The sequence below is a fragment of the Gadus macrocephalus genome, chromosome 4, assembly GCF_031168955.1.
Source record: "Gadus macrocephalus chromosome 4, ASM3116895v1".
Taxonomy (NCBI): domain Eukaryota; kingdom Metazoa; phylum Chordata; class Actinopteri; order Gadiformes; family Gadidae; genus Gadus; species Gadus macrocephalus.
Window position 1 is genome coordinate 21,020,034 of NC_082385.1, and position 16,328 is coordinate 21,036,361.

A 16,328-nucleotide genomic window follows, 5' to 3' on the forward strand; every position below is an offset into this window, starting at 1 on the left:
ATTAGTGTTTCAGCAGCTGAGAAGGAGAGAGTGGGTCAAAGGCGTGCTATGTTCCGGAGGTGGAAGAAGGATATTTTAGTGACGTGGTTTATGTGTGACTTGAAGGAGAGTGCAGGGTCCATGTAGATGCCAAGGTTTCTGACCAGGGCGGAGGGAGTGACAGAGTGACCATCAATGTAGAGTGAGTAGTTCTGGGAGGTGGGGAGTGTGGATTTTGGGCCAAAGATTATAATTTCAGTTTTATTGCTGTTGAGTTTGAGGAAATTGTGGTTCATCCAGGTTTTTATGTCGGTGAGGCAGTTGGTGAGGGTGGAGAGAATAGCTGGAGTGATGGTTTTGGTGGTGATGAAGAGTTGAGTGTCATCGGCATAGCAGTGAAACTGAAGTCCATGGCGGCGGATGATGTGGCCAAGTGGGAGCATATAGAGGATGAAGAGGATGGGGCCAAGCACTGAGCCTTGGGGGACTCCATGTGAGACAGGGGTGGTGTGGGATTTGTGGTTGTTTATGGCGATATAGTGAAATCTTTCTGACAGGTATGAGTTGAACCAGGAGAGGGCGGAGTCGGTGATGCCTAAGGATTTCAGGCGGCTGAGGAGGATGGAGTGGTTGACGGTGTCGAAGGCAGCACTGAGGTCCAGGAGGAGGAGAATGGTGAGGGAGCCGGAATCAGAGGAGAGTAGGAGATCGTTTGTGACTTTGATTAGTGCTGTTTCAGTGCTGTGGTGGGTTCTAAAGCCGGATTGGAATGTTTCATATAGGTTATTGGAGAGGAGGTAAGTCTTGAGTTGAGTTGCGATGGCTCTTTCCAGTAATTTTGAGATGAATGTGAGGTTGGAGATGGGTCTGAAATTGTTGGGGTCGTCAGAGTCAAGACCAGGTTTTTTAAGGAGAGGGGTGATGGCAGCAAGTTTAAGAGGTGGGGGGACAGTGCCAGAGGTAAGGGAGGAGTTGATGATGTCAGTGATCAGTGGGGCGAGAGAGGTAAAACAGGCTTTGACGAGTTGAGAGGGCATGGGGTCCAGGGGGGAGGTGGATGATTTCATGGTGGAGAGTATTTTGGAGAGGTCAGCAGTGGTTATCGGTGAGAAGGTAGAGAGCCGGTGGTCTGAGGATGAAGGAGGTGTGGGTTCGGGGACCGGGGTGGAGGCAGAGGAGGTTGCAAGCTGGTTGTGGATGTTTTCTATTTTGGAGTTGAAAAATGAAATGAGATTGTTGCATTTCTCCGGGGTGAATGAGGATGAAATGTTGTCGGGGGGCTTGAGGAGTTTATTTATGGTGGAAAACAGGGTTCGTGGGTTGGAGGATCCAGAGTGAATGATGCCAGAGTAGTATACTGAACGGGCTTTGTTTCGTGCTGATTTGTAGAGGTTTGTGTGCTCTTTGTATGCGAGGGCGTGTACTGTGAGACCGGTTTTCTTGTGGAGTCGTTCTAGTTGTCGCAGTTGTTTTTTTAATTTGTGAAGTTCCGGGGTGAACCAGGGAGCCGAGTGAGTAAAGGTGACAGTTTTGGTTTTTAGGGGGGCCAGTTTGTTGAGGGATGAAGACAGTGTGCTGTTGTAGATGTTGACGAGGTCCATGGGGGTTGGACTTGCAGGAAAGGTGAGGCTTGAAAGAGTGTTTGATATGCAGGTGGAGAGAGAGACTGGGCAGATGGATTTAATGTTGCGGAAAGTTATTGTGCGGACCGGTTTGAGTTGGGGGGCGGGAATGTCAACGACAAGTGTGATGGCCAGGTGGTCAGATATGGAGAGGTCAGTGCTGGAGATATTGTGGATGTGGAGGCCAATGGAGCAAACCAGGTCCAAGATGTGTCCACGGTTGTGGGTGGGAAAGTTGATGTGTTGTGTGAAGCCGAGGCAGTTGATAAGGTCCAGAAAGTCCATGGCATTTTTACAGTCCGGGGAGTCAATGTGTAGGTTGAAATCACCGAGAAGTAAAACAGATGGTGAGATTGAGGAGAGTGCGGTGATGAATTCAGAGAGTTCTGGTAGAAATGATGGATTGGGTTTGGGGGGGCGGTAGATGATTGCAATGATGAGAGGTTTTGGGCCGGGTAATTTAAAAGCCAGGTGTTCAAAAGATGGAGCAGCAGGGATGGTGAGAGGGCGAGGTTGGAGGTCTTGTTGGTAGATGGCAGCAATGCCCCCTCCTCTGCCCTCAGAGCGTGGGTTGTCCAGGTAGGAATATCCAGCAGAGGTGGTTTGGTTTAGTAAAAAATAATCCAGGGTTTTTTGCCATGTTTCATTAAGGCACAGGAGGTCAAGTTGTTGGTCGATGATGAATTCATTGAGAATGAGACTTTTATTGTTGAGGGATCTTGTGTTGAGGAGGGCGATTTTTAAGTGCTTTTGTTTTGAAATTGATGGGGCGGAAGTATGAATTGGACGGAGGTTGAAGGTGTTCACTCTGGTTGCGTTCTGATGACGTGTGTTGTTGTGATGACGCGGAGAGGAAGCGCGGAAGCCGGTGGGTGAGCTGCGGTCAGACCACAGCGCTGGGATGAAGTTTTTAGCGGTGGAACTGTACATAAACTTGCGGCGGGACCCTCGATGAATGTAACGGGGACGGAGGAGAAGTCGAGAATTTTTAAGAGTGGTGATGAGTTCGGTGGAAGGAGGAATTTGGGGAATGAGCTGGCGGAGCTGCAAGGATGAGTAGCGAAGTGCCATGGCTGAGGCTGAGGACAGGTGGACACCTGCCCCGGATCTCTACCCTCAGCTGAGCTGCGATGGAAGATGTCCACTGGATGGGAGAAGGATTTGTTTGATGGGAAGGCAGCGGTCTTGGCCACGGCAGAGGGCCGAAGCATCCGCACCGGTACAGGTGGATATTATTACGAAGTCCTTCGACACTGGCCGGTAGGTGTCCAAGCTAACGCACTGCACAGAACACTGAGGGGGGCTCTGGAGCAGTAGCCTAGCACCACCGTGGTTGTTCGAGGAAGATCTAGGTAGACAGGTAAATTAGCCGAGAAAGTAGACAGTAGTTACCCAGAGTCTTCGACCAGGTTACGGCGAATTCATTGGAGAATGGCAGCCGGTGTCAGTCTGGAAAAGTCACAACCTGGTGCAGACGCAAGGAGGGATGCTGCTGGCCAGACAAGCGATAACTCCAGGTACTGGAAGGGAGGAAAGTTGTCCGGCAAGGCGATGTAGATGGTTGGAACCAGAGGGCTCTTTCCCGGTGGGGCAAAGATAGTTGGAAGCAGCTAGGTGCCTAGCTTCCCCGCTGACAACGCCGATGAGTCTTAGGATCAATGTCCCGTAAAATGGGAAGGGCTCGTAAAAAAAGCTTGTTAAAAAATATAAATAATAAAAGTGTAAAATCACAGGAAAAACTAACTTAACAGTCACAAAATTTAAAAAAAGATCGTGGGCAGAGAAGCGGCGAACAAAACAACGCCAGCGTCCTCTCTGGTAGCCATGGAGACCGTGGTTTAGTACGAAATGTTCAATTTCAGCTCAGTAAAGCACTTTAAACACCTTATTTTTCTTTTTTTTGTGTGCTTCAAATAAAGACACGTATTTCTCTACACCTTATTCTTGTTTAAAAATCATTCACATTATATGAAAGTTATGAACAGAGATATAAAGGTGACCTCATGGCGTCTGGAGCCCTGTGATGTGAAGTATTGATAAATGTAATGCATTCGTTAGCCCACCCACCCAAAATCGCCACCAGCCGTCACTGTAGATATATAGTATTATTGATATATAGTATTATCTATATCTATATATCTATGTATGTATCTATAAATGTGTGTATGTATGGATGTATGTATGGATCCATCCGTCCATCCATCCATCCAAGTTCCTCCCCTGTCCCTCTCACTCTTCCTCCCACCTCTCTGTCTGTTGCTGTCAGTCCCAGACAGACGGACAGACTTTGTTAGGACATCACAGTTTATTTACCAGCAGTGGCTTGTGTCTCGCTGTTTACCCACAGCCACCAGCTTCTTTATTATAATTTTTTTGGCACAATTCACCATTATTGGAAGCAGGGGCGTTGTCCTTCTCCTAGCGGAGCTGGGGTCTTCTCTCCTTCCTAGTGGAGCTGGGGTCTGCTCTCCTTCCCCTAGTGGAGCTGGGGTCTGCTCTCCTTCCCCTAGTGGAGCGGGGGTCTGCTCTCCCCCCCTAGTAGAGCGGGTTTCAGGCTGTGTCTGAGTAGAACCCACAGGGAGTGGCTGTGTTCTGGCTACAGCTAGCTTGAGGGTTAGGTTGGTCGCACAAAGGAAAAGCGGCAGAATGTGGAGATACTTGCGGCTACACATTCTGAGATGAGCAGCATGTGAACTAAAGGGGCCCCAAGGAGCCCCCGCATAGGCTGCTGCTGAATCAGTGAACCGATCAATTAACCTAATCAATAATTTACAATTTGAACAATTCAAGAAAAATAATTGACGCATGAACGGACTGATAATAATAATGTTTTTATCTATGTTTGAATGTAGCACAGGTTTATCCCAGTGTTGAATGCATGAGACCTTTGTGGAACATGAATGGCTGAAACCAGAACCACTACGATACCAATCTCAGCTCCAGAGGTACAACAATGCTAGAGCAGAACTAACCACCGTTTAGACTGCACAGCACCTGACACCAGAGTGGTCCGGTTGATCCAGTAGAGAGAACCTCTCCATGTACATGTGTCTGCAGATCCCAGCCACAGGATTGGTCCAAATACATTAACCAAAGAAAAGAAAATTACCAGTTCCTTCAGATTACAGGTGGTCTTTGTCGTGTTCTTGAAGAAAGTAGTCTAAACCGGATCGCTTTTAACTCACTTTATTCGTTAAAGTATTTCGGCATGGTAACTATGAAGCAAAAGGGAGGAGCGTGGAGAAAAATACCATAGAGCTACTTCAAGCCCCGGGGCTTAGGCCCGAGGCTCTCAGCGGGTCTGCCTATGATTCTGACGTCATCTGGCTCCTGGCGCTGCACTGGTATCAAGTAGGCGTGGCCTATGTGAAGTAGGCGTGGCCTATGTGACGTCTTAGCTCCGGCTTCCGCGTCCGTTTTAAAGATGCTGCCTTATGTGGCTGACAGAGCCGGACAGTAACAGAGTACATTTACTTGAGTACAGTACTTAAGTACAATTTTGAGTGATCTGTACTGTACTCGAGTATCATTTTTGGGGAGTACTCATGACTTTACTTAAGTAAATTTGAGAGGCAAATATTTTACTCTTTACTCCGCTACATTTCTATCTATAACCGTGAGTACCCGTTACTTCTTCTAAAAAAATAAAAAATAAAAGGACAAAAGAAAAATCTTGGAAACCCTCAATTCTTTGGTTTCCCTCTCAAACGTGATTGGATTGTGCAGGCGCCACTGATTAGGACAGCCTTCAGCCTATCAGCAATCACCTTCGCTTTCCGCCAAAGTCAACTCCACGGTCAGATTTGAGAGACGATTGTTGATTTGATTGATGAAAAAACAGAGAAACTCACACATACATTCAATTGTTAGCTGAATTTTCTTTTCTGATATTACGAATTTATGTAGGCTGAGCAATTGTTTTTATGTTCTTCAGTATACTGTTATACTATATACTATTGTGCTATTTTGTCTTGTGGGCAAGTGATAAATGTTAAATAAAGCAACATGGTAAAAAGATGAAAATGATTTGATTTTACTTTCAATTCCTTTTACATCCTCCAAGGTATTAACATTTTGCATAACTCCATGTAGGACGTTTCTATACATAAATGTAAGCACTGTGGCAGTAGTAATGCAATATTTAGAAAATGTAGTCTTGTACTCTTGATACTCAAGTACTTTTAAAAATGAGTACTTCAGTACTTTTACTTAAGTAGACATCTTACTGTAGTACTTTTACTTGTACTTGAGTAAAATTTAGCAAGGGGTATCTGTACTTTTACTCAAGTAAGGAAGCTGTGTACTCTGTCCGCCTCTGGTGGCTGAAGTAGTTATTACAGCTTGTATGTTTGATCCTGCTCCCTTGTGGCTGTGTGTTGTAATTACAGCTTATGTGCTTAATTTACGTAGCATCTTCCATCACACTTCAGATGTTAATCTCAGACTTTATATCTCACCAATATCTCTGTGCCCCCTGCAGCTGTTTCCATCATGAGACACAGTGCATCAGCCTTTGGATTTGCTGTAAGTATTATGTCACTGCTATAATGTCACGCTAATATGTAACCATTAGAATGTCACTGTTACGATGTCACCATGATGATGTCACCATGACGATGTCACCATTAGGATGTCCCCGCTAAAATGGCCGCCGTTATGATGTCTAGTTATATTTGATTTCAGCACTGACGGTATGCTGTCATGTTGAGATGTCACAGTTATAAAGACATGTTATGTTATGATGTCGCCATTAAGGGGTCTCTGTTATGATGTCACCATCAAGAGGTCACTGTTATGATGTCACCATTAAGATGTCACTCAGTACGTTTACATGCACTGTTTAATCAGAATAAAGCCATAGTTCGACTATGCTCCTCAATCGGACAACTGCAATTGTCCGAGTATACATGGCGGTGAGAGAATCGAATCATTGGCCGAAGCATGTCATACCCTGGTACGATTGGTGGCACTGTAGCCATTTAATCTATTGGTAATAGAGCCACCGGCTGACCTCTTTACGTCACCAGCATCAACAAACTCGGTCGGCATTCGAGAAAGATGTTTCGGGTCTATGTAATTACTCCGACGCTCCATTGTTCCGACCTCTGAATAACCTGAAAAATTCCCATTGGTCCTAAAGCCCCCTAGTCCGACGTCCCTTTATTTAAAAAAATAAACCCTCTACTGCTCCAACATCCCATTGTTCCAACCATATAGGCTTTTGTGGATCACCTCCCATAAGATCTGGATCAACAATAAAAACCAAAATTACTCTTCTCTAGCCTAATAACACATTTCAATGTTCTCCACCATGTGTCTGCCTGGCAGGGAGTCCGGCGGCGGAGCCCTTCCGGCGGGAGTCTGCATGGGGCAACAATCCCTTTCACCTCCATGTCACAGTTCAATCTAGACTTCAGAGAGTCAAAGCCAAAGTTCCTTTCCCCCAATTCGTTCTTAACCGTGGCCGAGATAACCCCCACTACGAGTTTTTACTTGTTGTGGGAGTACCGGAGAGTCAGAGAACCCGACGCAGTCTTTAAGATTCATAATATCAGAGAATATCCCGTCAGTTCGGCCGCGGCGCAATGAATGAATAAAGATCGTAAACACGTTGGAAGAAAAAAACCTTTATTTTGACAGATGTGCCCGAAGTTACTACCACCAACCTACTCTACTTCCAACTAGGGCTGGGCGATATAGACCAAAAGTCATATCTCGATGTCTTCAAGCAGAATATCAATATAAGATAAATATCGATATTTGTTGATGCATTAGCATAGTTGCCGTTGCTGCGCTCCAACTCGTCATTTTACATCGGTGGCGCCACTGTGCTCTCATTTCCAGCCTGCCTGCGTCGCTGTGCTCGTTAACCTGCCTTGCTGATGGGGGGGAGGGGGGAGTTACCGTGGAGCTACCGTTATTACTATAGCCTACCTACATACCGTTTGAATTTACCTTCACTATTCCTATCGTTCGTTATTGAATACAGTTCGATGGTTGAATAAGCCGTGGACTAGACACTGCCGACATTGCAATATAGTATATATAATATCACAGCCAAAAGCTGTGTGCGCCTCCGGAATATTATGAATCTTCTTATATATTAATAATAATTATATTATTAATATATCTCCGACGTCTCTGGTTCTTCCACTTCCTCATCAATTTGAAGCACAGAATTGAATCGCGACATGGAGCGACACCCGCCGGAGCTTTCCGGCGAGTGTCCAGGAGCCTGGAATCATTTTGGGACAATTGCTGTACTGCCTTTATCTGAATAAAAAATTATTAATGTCGAGACAGCTTAAGATTTGGGGTCGCTGCACGCATTTTTGAGCACGTTGTGCTGCTGCAAGTGATGGAAGAGGTTTGGTCGTACTCTACCCTTTAGTCGCGACAGATTTCAGCACTCTCTACAAAAAACCTGATTCTGTCATTCGTCAGACACCTGGTACCCAAAACATTTCCAAACTATGGAGCCATTTGTCTTCTGCTTACATACAAGCTCCTCCGTGCCGCATTTACCGGCGGACTCCATGTTTCACGCCGTAGGGGATTTTAAAAAGTGTCATGAGTGGAAGGGGGGCCAGGCCGTGTGTGTGTGAGCCGGAGGCAGAGCGGGAGAGAGATAAGCAGAGTTACGAAATAGCAGGCGGCAGTCGCGGTTCGAAGCTGCTGTTATTTGGATAAAATATCCTGTACTTTCAACGCAAATCAAACTATATCGATGTTGACAACAGCGTCTCGTTCCATATCTCGGTTGAAAAAATATCGATATATTTCAAATATCGATGTATCGCCCAGCCCTACTTCCAACTCACGGCCCCAAGAAAAGATCTCGAGCATGCGCAGAACGCATTAATCTCATAATCTTAATCGGACTATGAGAAACCCGATTTGATTCGTAGTCAGGTTTATACATCTTAATAATCCAATCAGGGGTATACATCAGACTAACCCAATAATTCGATTTCCTTCAGTGTCATGTAAACGCACTGACTGTTATGATGTCACTGTTACAGCGGAACGATAGACATCAATTTGTAATACTGTAATACTTATTTTTGAAAATAAATTATAATATATCCCATTGAATGGATAATATTGGGGTAACACTGTCTATATCTCTAAGAACCCCCCTTTAGTGTGAGGGCCCGACCAGAAGTAGGTCTGATGGATGCAGTCAATGATAAAGTGACATAGCGCCGTGTGTGTAGGAGAGAGGGTCAGAGATCAAAGGTGGTTGTGTTGTTGTGTTGTGTTGTAGTTTGACGCCCTGCTGGACGTGCTGTCCTCCATCATTGTGTTGTGGCGCTACAGCAACGCGGCCGCCGTGCACTCGGCCCACAGAGAGTACATGTGAGTACAGAGAGGACTGCACTGTTCAGTTCACATGTTGACGTCACTGTTTACATACATGTACTATATGTCTTAATCAGACCCCTCCCGAGCCCCACTGAGAGGTCTGATTAAATCCCCAAAATTTGGATTCTCAATATGTGAATACGAAAATGGTGTACGTACTGTGTGTGTATTTGTGTTTGATTGTGTGTGTGTGTGTGTTTTTATGTGTGTGTCCTTATGTGTCGATGTGTGTCTGTGTGTGTGTGTGTGTTGGTGTGTGTGTTGGTGTGTTGGTGTGGGTCAGTGTGTGTGCGTGTTTGTCTGTCTGTGTTGGATTACCTGCAATCTCTTCTGTTACGAACTGGTAGGGGTGTGTGGTCTTAATCAGCTCTGGACAACCTCTGCATGGTTTCCAAGGCGATCACACATCAAGTTGAGAGTTTGCTTGTGTGTGTGTGTGTGTGTGTGTGTGTGTGTGTGTGTGTGTGTGTGACACACACACACACACACACACACACACACACACACACACACACACACACACACACACACACACACACACACACACACACACACACACACACACAATAAAGTGTTAAATAAAGGCAGCTCTCGGGATCGTGCGGTGTATGAGGCACGAGAGTTGCGTCACCGTTTAACCTGGGCTCCCGTCTTGTGCAGAACAAGTTTGACCATAATGTCAAACTTGTTCTGCACTTTGGTTTGCTGCATTTAGACAGCGATTCTCTGCTGCTGAACTAGCTACATGTTGCTTGTTCTATTGCTGTCTAGCATTCAGAAATGTAAAATATAAGTTTCCAATTATTAATTTTAATAAAGTGAACTTAAAACTTGTTTTGCATTCTTTGAAATGTTTTTTTTTTTAAATAATATTAAGGCAAGGCAAGGCAACTTTATTTATATAGCACTTTTCATACACAAGGCAGACTCAAAGTGCTTCACATATAAACAGTGTCATACAATAAAATAAAATAATAGGTAAGTAAAAGAAAAACATATGCAAAAATCGAAAGTTAAAAAGACGTTTTAGTATTAAAATAGAAAATAAAGGCAAAGTTATTTAGCAGAAAGCTATAGCAAACATAAAAGTCTTCAGTCTTGTTTTAAAGGTGCTCAGAGTTGGGGCAAGTCTTAAATCCTCTGGGAGTTTATTCCAGCTATTTGTTGCGTAGTAACTAAATCCTGCTTTACCATGTTTTGTGTTTACTCTGGGGATAATTAACAGATTGGTCTCGGAGCTTCTTAGGGGTCTAAAAGGCTGATGTAGTGGAAGCATATCAGTTAAATATTTTGGGCCTAAACCATGTAGGGATTTATAGGTAAGCAACATGATTTTAAAATCAATTCTCTGACTTACAGGAAGCCAATGTAACGATTTCAGAATTGGTGTAATATGATCAAATCTTTTGGTCTTTGTTAGAACTCTAGCAGCAGCATTCTGAACAAGCTGAAGCTTCCTCAGAGTTTGTTTTGGGAGACCTGTAAGGAGACCATTGCAGTAATCAAGCTTACTAGTGATAAAGGCGTGTACAAGTTTTTGTAAGTCTTCGGTGGACATGAGCCCTCTAAGGCCCAATCCCGTTTCTTTGCTCACTGTCTCAACCCTACATCTCAACCCTAACCCTCATTGCTCATGCTCATTGCTACCCCTCATTGCTACCCTAACCGATCCCCTACCAAATGGGACAACCCTACCCTGTGACGTCATCATGGCCTCCCTGTGCCCCCTAGCAGATAACCAGACCCCTGGTAATGTTACAAGAGACAGACTGGCTGCCATTGTCTCGGGCAACGAGCAAGACCCATTGTAAAGATGTTTAACCTGAAATGGTATTTATATTTTGTAATTGGCACGGCCTGGCGAGACTGGCCACACTCACACTGGCAGATTTGAGCACGGTTAGGTGCTAAAACAGCCACGGCCACGGCCAGAAGGCCTAGTGTGAATGCACCCTTAGATAATAATCGGTTAAGAACAAGAACACTTTAGAAGAAACACTTTATTTAAATAAGAAACACTGAACCACACATCTAAAAATACACACAAACGCACACCTAAAAATACACACACACACTCTCTCATCTTTTGAGAGAATGGTGGAGAATCACATCTTCTCCACCATTCCGCCAACTTTGCCTCGCTCTCCTCATGCCTCGCCTGCCCCCTGGCACTCTCCTCTTGGAAGAGGTGCCTGGGGTGGTGGAAGAGGTGCCTGGGGTGGAGGAGCATGAGGGAGAGGTGGGAGGGCTGGTGGCAGTGGACTCAACGATGTCCTGAAAGAAAACGAATAAAAAGGAATTAGGAATTATATGCCAGAACTGGGTGATATGGCCATATGTTACGTACGTGATAGCTATGTACACAATATAGTACTGCCAAAAAATACATTGATTAACCATGTAATATTACTAATATAATATATTAGTATAATAATACTTAGAGAATATTACTAATATAATATATATATATTAGTATATATAATATTACTTATAGAATATTAATAATTAATAACTAATAATGTTACTAATATTACTTTCTATATTAGCTAATAGTTTATTGTTTACTGTTTACAGTTTTTTGTTTACTTTTTATAGTTAGTTAGTTAAGAGTTTATTGTTTATCTTATCTTATATTATAATTATTGTTTACTGTTTACTTTTTATTGTTATCTTAGAGTGTATTGTTTATCTTATATTGTATATAATTGAATATTGTGTTGTGTTTCTTTCTGTAAACTACTGGACAATCAATTTCCTTGAGGGAGTCATCCCAAAAGGATCAATAAAGCCTAATCTAATTTAATCTAATCTAATCTAATCTAATCTAATCTAATCTAATATAATCTAATATAATATATTAGTATAGTAAAGTTTATTTTTAACCTGGAGTCACGAGAACATGGAAGATCTGGATATCATACGACATCCAGCCCGGTCGTATGCATCCCGGTCTGCAGCCCGGTCTGCAGGCCGGGCTGCAGAGCCCGTTATCGGGCATGCATCCCGGCCGAGAACCGTGGTCGGGCGGCCTGCGAAAGTCGGCCGGGGACTTTCGCGATCTTCCGCGAAAGTCGGCCGGGGACTTCCGAGAGTCCGCTGCCGGGCTTCGAAGCCCGCGGCCGGGCTGCAGAGTATAATTAATAAAATAATTACTAGTTAATTACAGAGAAAATACTTACATTTGTGTTTTTCCAATCCTGTCGCATCTTTTCGTCCTCCATCTTGTCTAGGATATTTCTTGATTTTCCGTTTTCTCGCAAGGTATTGTGGGAGCAAGTCAGAACTGAAGCGCTTTGAGGGTGCCCATCGAAAATCTAAATTTTGAGGGGATGTTAGCCCTCCCCTACCCCTTAAGCTACCTTTAAACTGGTATTGGGACATGGCTCCACGGCGCGTGAACGCGCAACAGCGAGGGTTAGGGCTGAGATTTTGAAGCGAGCAAAGGATTGAGATTCAACCTAAATCTTGCTACATTTTTAAGGTGATAATATGCCGATTTTGTAACTGATTTGATGTGACTGTCAAAATGTAAATCTGAATCCATGATAACCCCTAGATTTCTGGCTTTGATTGAGGTTTTCAGGGACAGAGAGTGAAGGTGTTGGGTTACTTTAAGCCTTTCTGTTTTAGAACCAAATACAATTATCTCTGTTTTGTCCTCATTTAGTTGAAGGAAATTTCGGCACATCCATTCCTTCACTTGCTCAATGCACTGGCACAGCAGATCTATGGGCCGATAGTCATTTGGTGATAGCGATACATAGATTTGCGGTGTAATCAGCAGAGCAATGATGGTCAATATTGTTATTTTGCATGATTTGCCATAGTGGGAGCATGTAGATGTTGAATAAAGAGGGTCCTAAGATCGAACCTTGTGGGACTCCACATGTCACGTTGGTTGATTCTGATACAAAGTCGCCAATGGAAACAAAGTAGTTCCTATTTTGTAGGTAGGACCTGAACCAATTTAAGACAGTGCCTGAAAGCCCCACCCAGTTTTCTAACCTTTCCAGAAGTAATGTATGGTCTACAGCAGGGGTGCCCAACCTTTTTTGACCCAAGATCTACTTTTCAAGTAGCCAACCTCCCGAGATCTACCAGCAAACCTACCTTCGAGCGGGGAGGGGGGGGGGGGGGGGGGGGGGGGGTTGTATCGTGAACCTACGGACTTCAGTGCGACTTTCATTCCGTCTGCGCACGGCACTTTCTCAACGATAATCAATAATCTTCCTCCCACTCAGGGTGAAAATGGTAGGTCTTAGCTCGTTTCCCCTCAGCCATGCCAACGTTTAGGAGTGTGTAACTACTGTTGACGGCTTTCAACTGCTGTTGACAGCGCATGCGCTACCGCGCGTATATGTCCCGCGCAAATTTTATTTTATTAAAAAAAAAATATATATATCTTTTTTTTCTTCACCCCTCGCGATCGACTTGGGATCTGTCGGCGGTCTACTGGTAGACCGCGATCGACTGGTCTACAGTGTCGAATGCAGCACTGAGGTCAAGTAGCATTTGTATTGAGGTTTTGCCAGAGTCTGTGTTAAGACGGATGTCATTTACAACTTTAATAAGGGCGGTCTCAGTGCTGTGTAGGGGTCGAAATCCTGATTGGAAGGTGTCATAGCAACCAGTTGATACCAGGAAGTGATTTAGTTGCGGGAGGACAACTTTCTCAATGATTTTACTTATGAAGGGTAGATTCGATATTGGTCTGTAGTTGTTAATAATAGAGGCATCTAGGCTCCTCTTTTTTAAAAGGGGTTTAATAACTGCAGTTTTCAAAGCTTTTGGGAAATTGCCTGACTGGAGAGAGTTGTTAACTATCTGCAATATGTCTACTGCTAGGCAGTCGAAAACATTCTTAAAGAGGTTGGTAGGTATAGTATCAAGGCAACAGGTGGATGGCTTTAGTTGTGTCACAGTTTCCACAAGATTTTGAGAGTCTATAACATTAAAGTATGCCATCCTTGCCACGTAATTTTTGCCTAAACAGGGTGGTAGTCCAACATTTTTGTTTGAAGTGGAGATATTGATGGCGCGTCTGATACCTTCAATTTTATCAATATAAAAAGCTGCAAACTCATTGCATTTCTGCGTGGAATGGAGATCAGGTGGAATTTCTGTTGGGGGGTTGGTCAGTCTGTCAACAGTTGCAAATAGGGTTTTTGCATTATTAGTGTTGGTTTTAATGATATTGGAGAAAAATGTTTCTCTGGCATTTTTTAAGTCTAAATTGTAGGCACGGAGGCTCTCTTTATAGATATCATGGTGAATATGAAGTTTTGTTTTACGCCAGATGCGTTCAACCTTCCTGCATTCCTTTTTCTGTGCTGTTACAGAAGCAGCTTTTCTCCAGGGTGCCTTTTGCTTTCCAGAAATCATTTTAACCTTATAAGGTGCAATGACATCTATGACTTTCAAAATTTTCAAATTAAAGTTTTCTACAAGATCATCAGGAGAACATGGGTTTAGAGGTGGTAGCAAGGAGATGGCCTTTTTAAAAAGTACATTAGAATCTTCATTGATATACCGTTTTTTGACAGTGTTTGATTTTGTCTGTATATCGGGAATAAAAGATATGTTTAAGAAAACACAAAAGTGGTCAGACAAGGAAGGATCAGTCACAGAGAGATCAGAAACATTGAGGCCCTTTGTGATAACCAGGTCTAGAGTGTGCCCCTTACAATGAGTAGCCTCTTTCACATGTTGAGACAGTTTAGATGTGTCCAAAATGGCAAAAAGTTTTTTTGCACACTTGTCATTCAAATCATCAGTATGAAAATTGAAGTCACCAGTTATAACTAGACAGTCAAATTATGTGGAGATGCTAGACAATAATTCTGTGAAGTCATCGAAAAAATTTGCAGAATATGTGGGTGGCCTGTAAATAATTAATAGGAGAACTCTGGGGGAGCATTTCAATACAGCACTAAGGTATTCGAACGATGGAAAATCACCAAATATAAAATCTGTTTCCCCTGAAATACATTTTTAAATATAGCAGCAACCCCTCCACCTCTTTTTCCAGATCTACATGCATCAAAAAAGTTATAGTTGGGAGGAGCTGTCTCTATCAGAACGGTTGCACTGTAAATTTGTTCCAGCCATGTTTCAGTTAAAAACATAAAATCCAGTTTAGAAGTGGTAATAAAATCATTAACTAAAAATGATTTGTTATTAAGAGACCTCACATTAAGTAGAGCCATCCTGATGGTGTTGTTGATAGGCTTTAAGGTTGTTTTTGGTTTGGAGGCAATAGATATGAGATTTGTGAGGTTAGCAGTGTGTCTAAGTTTCCCTTTGTTTACTCTCTTAGTGGTTACAGCATGAATGCGAAAGTTGCCCCGCTTTGACGTAGGCAACCTTGGGTTCAGCAGATTATGTGAAACTTCCTTTATACTGTGTCTACGGCTGAACCCTTTTTTGTCTCAGTAATACTCATGACTACTATCAGTATAGTGGGGGGGCTGGGGCGCCATCCTCTTGGGTGTTATCAGCCTGTCGCCATGACATGGCGATGCTATCAATGACCCAGATATAAGTTTGCTGCCAACATATTCCAGTCTCTTGTATTCGGCTGGAAAATTAACCTTAATTTGAAATATTAAGTTAACAACCCTGACTTACTTTTTTGAGTTTTGTAAAATATAAAAATCTTATTTGGTATAACTCTAACTTTCAAGTTTGTCTAAAGAAGGAAATGATCTTTTGTTGGGCTCAAAACACAAAAATTTATTGCAGTAAGTTGCCTTGCAATTTTGAGTTTTCTCAATTTTTTTTTTTTACAGTGCAGATACATACACCTTTACAGCCTTTTGTGTGTGTGAAGTTGAGAAACAATTTGCATCCTGGAACACAGTGATGCATGCTCATCAATGGATCAGTGTCCAATAGATGAGTAGAAAGTGTGTTTGTGTTTGAGTCTGTGTGTGTTTTGCATGCTGGACCGATGTTGTGAAGTGTGTGAAGTAGTCTTTGGTGTAGCAACGAGCTTACTGTCAGTTTGTATTGTCCCTCGCCACACAGAGCATAATCTTGAAGGGGGTCTTCGTGTGTGTGTGTGTGTGTGTGTGTGTGTGTGTGTGTGTGTGTGTGTGTGTGTGTGTGTGTGTCCACAACAGTATCATAAATATTGTGAGTTACTTTTGAGTTAAGCCCCCGTGGTCGACTCGCTCGTTGAAACGGGGATCCGTGTGTGAGCCACGGAACATAAGCGTCATTAACTTGCATTGGAGCGAATTCCGTGGCCACATCACGGAAATCGGCATGTTTCCGTGATGTGTCCACGGATTTCGAGTTAAGCGTCCGACCGTAGTCATTTCACGGATTCCTGTGAGACCAGGTTGCTTTTGTCCCATTAAA

The 16,328-nt window shown here is 43.4% G+C and overlaps 1 protein-coding gene across 1 annotated transcript in view; it reads left to right on the plus strand.

Annotated features, from left to right (window-relative positions):
* LOC132455153 (transmembrane protein 163a) overlaps positions 1–16,328 on the plus strand; it is a 67,416-nt gene that overhangs the window by 18,476 nt on the left and 32,612 nt on the right. Inside the window, exons 3-4 of the mRNA XM_060048901.1 lie at positions 6,082–6,125; positions 8,869–8,960. Of these exons, the coding sequence (XP_059904884.1) occupies positions 6,082–6,125; positions 8,869–8,960 (136 nt within the window). The remainder of the gene's footprint in view (positions 1–6,081; positions 6,126–8,868; positions 8,961–16,328) is intronic.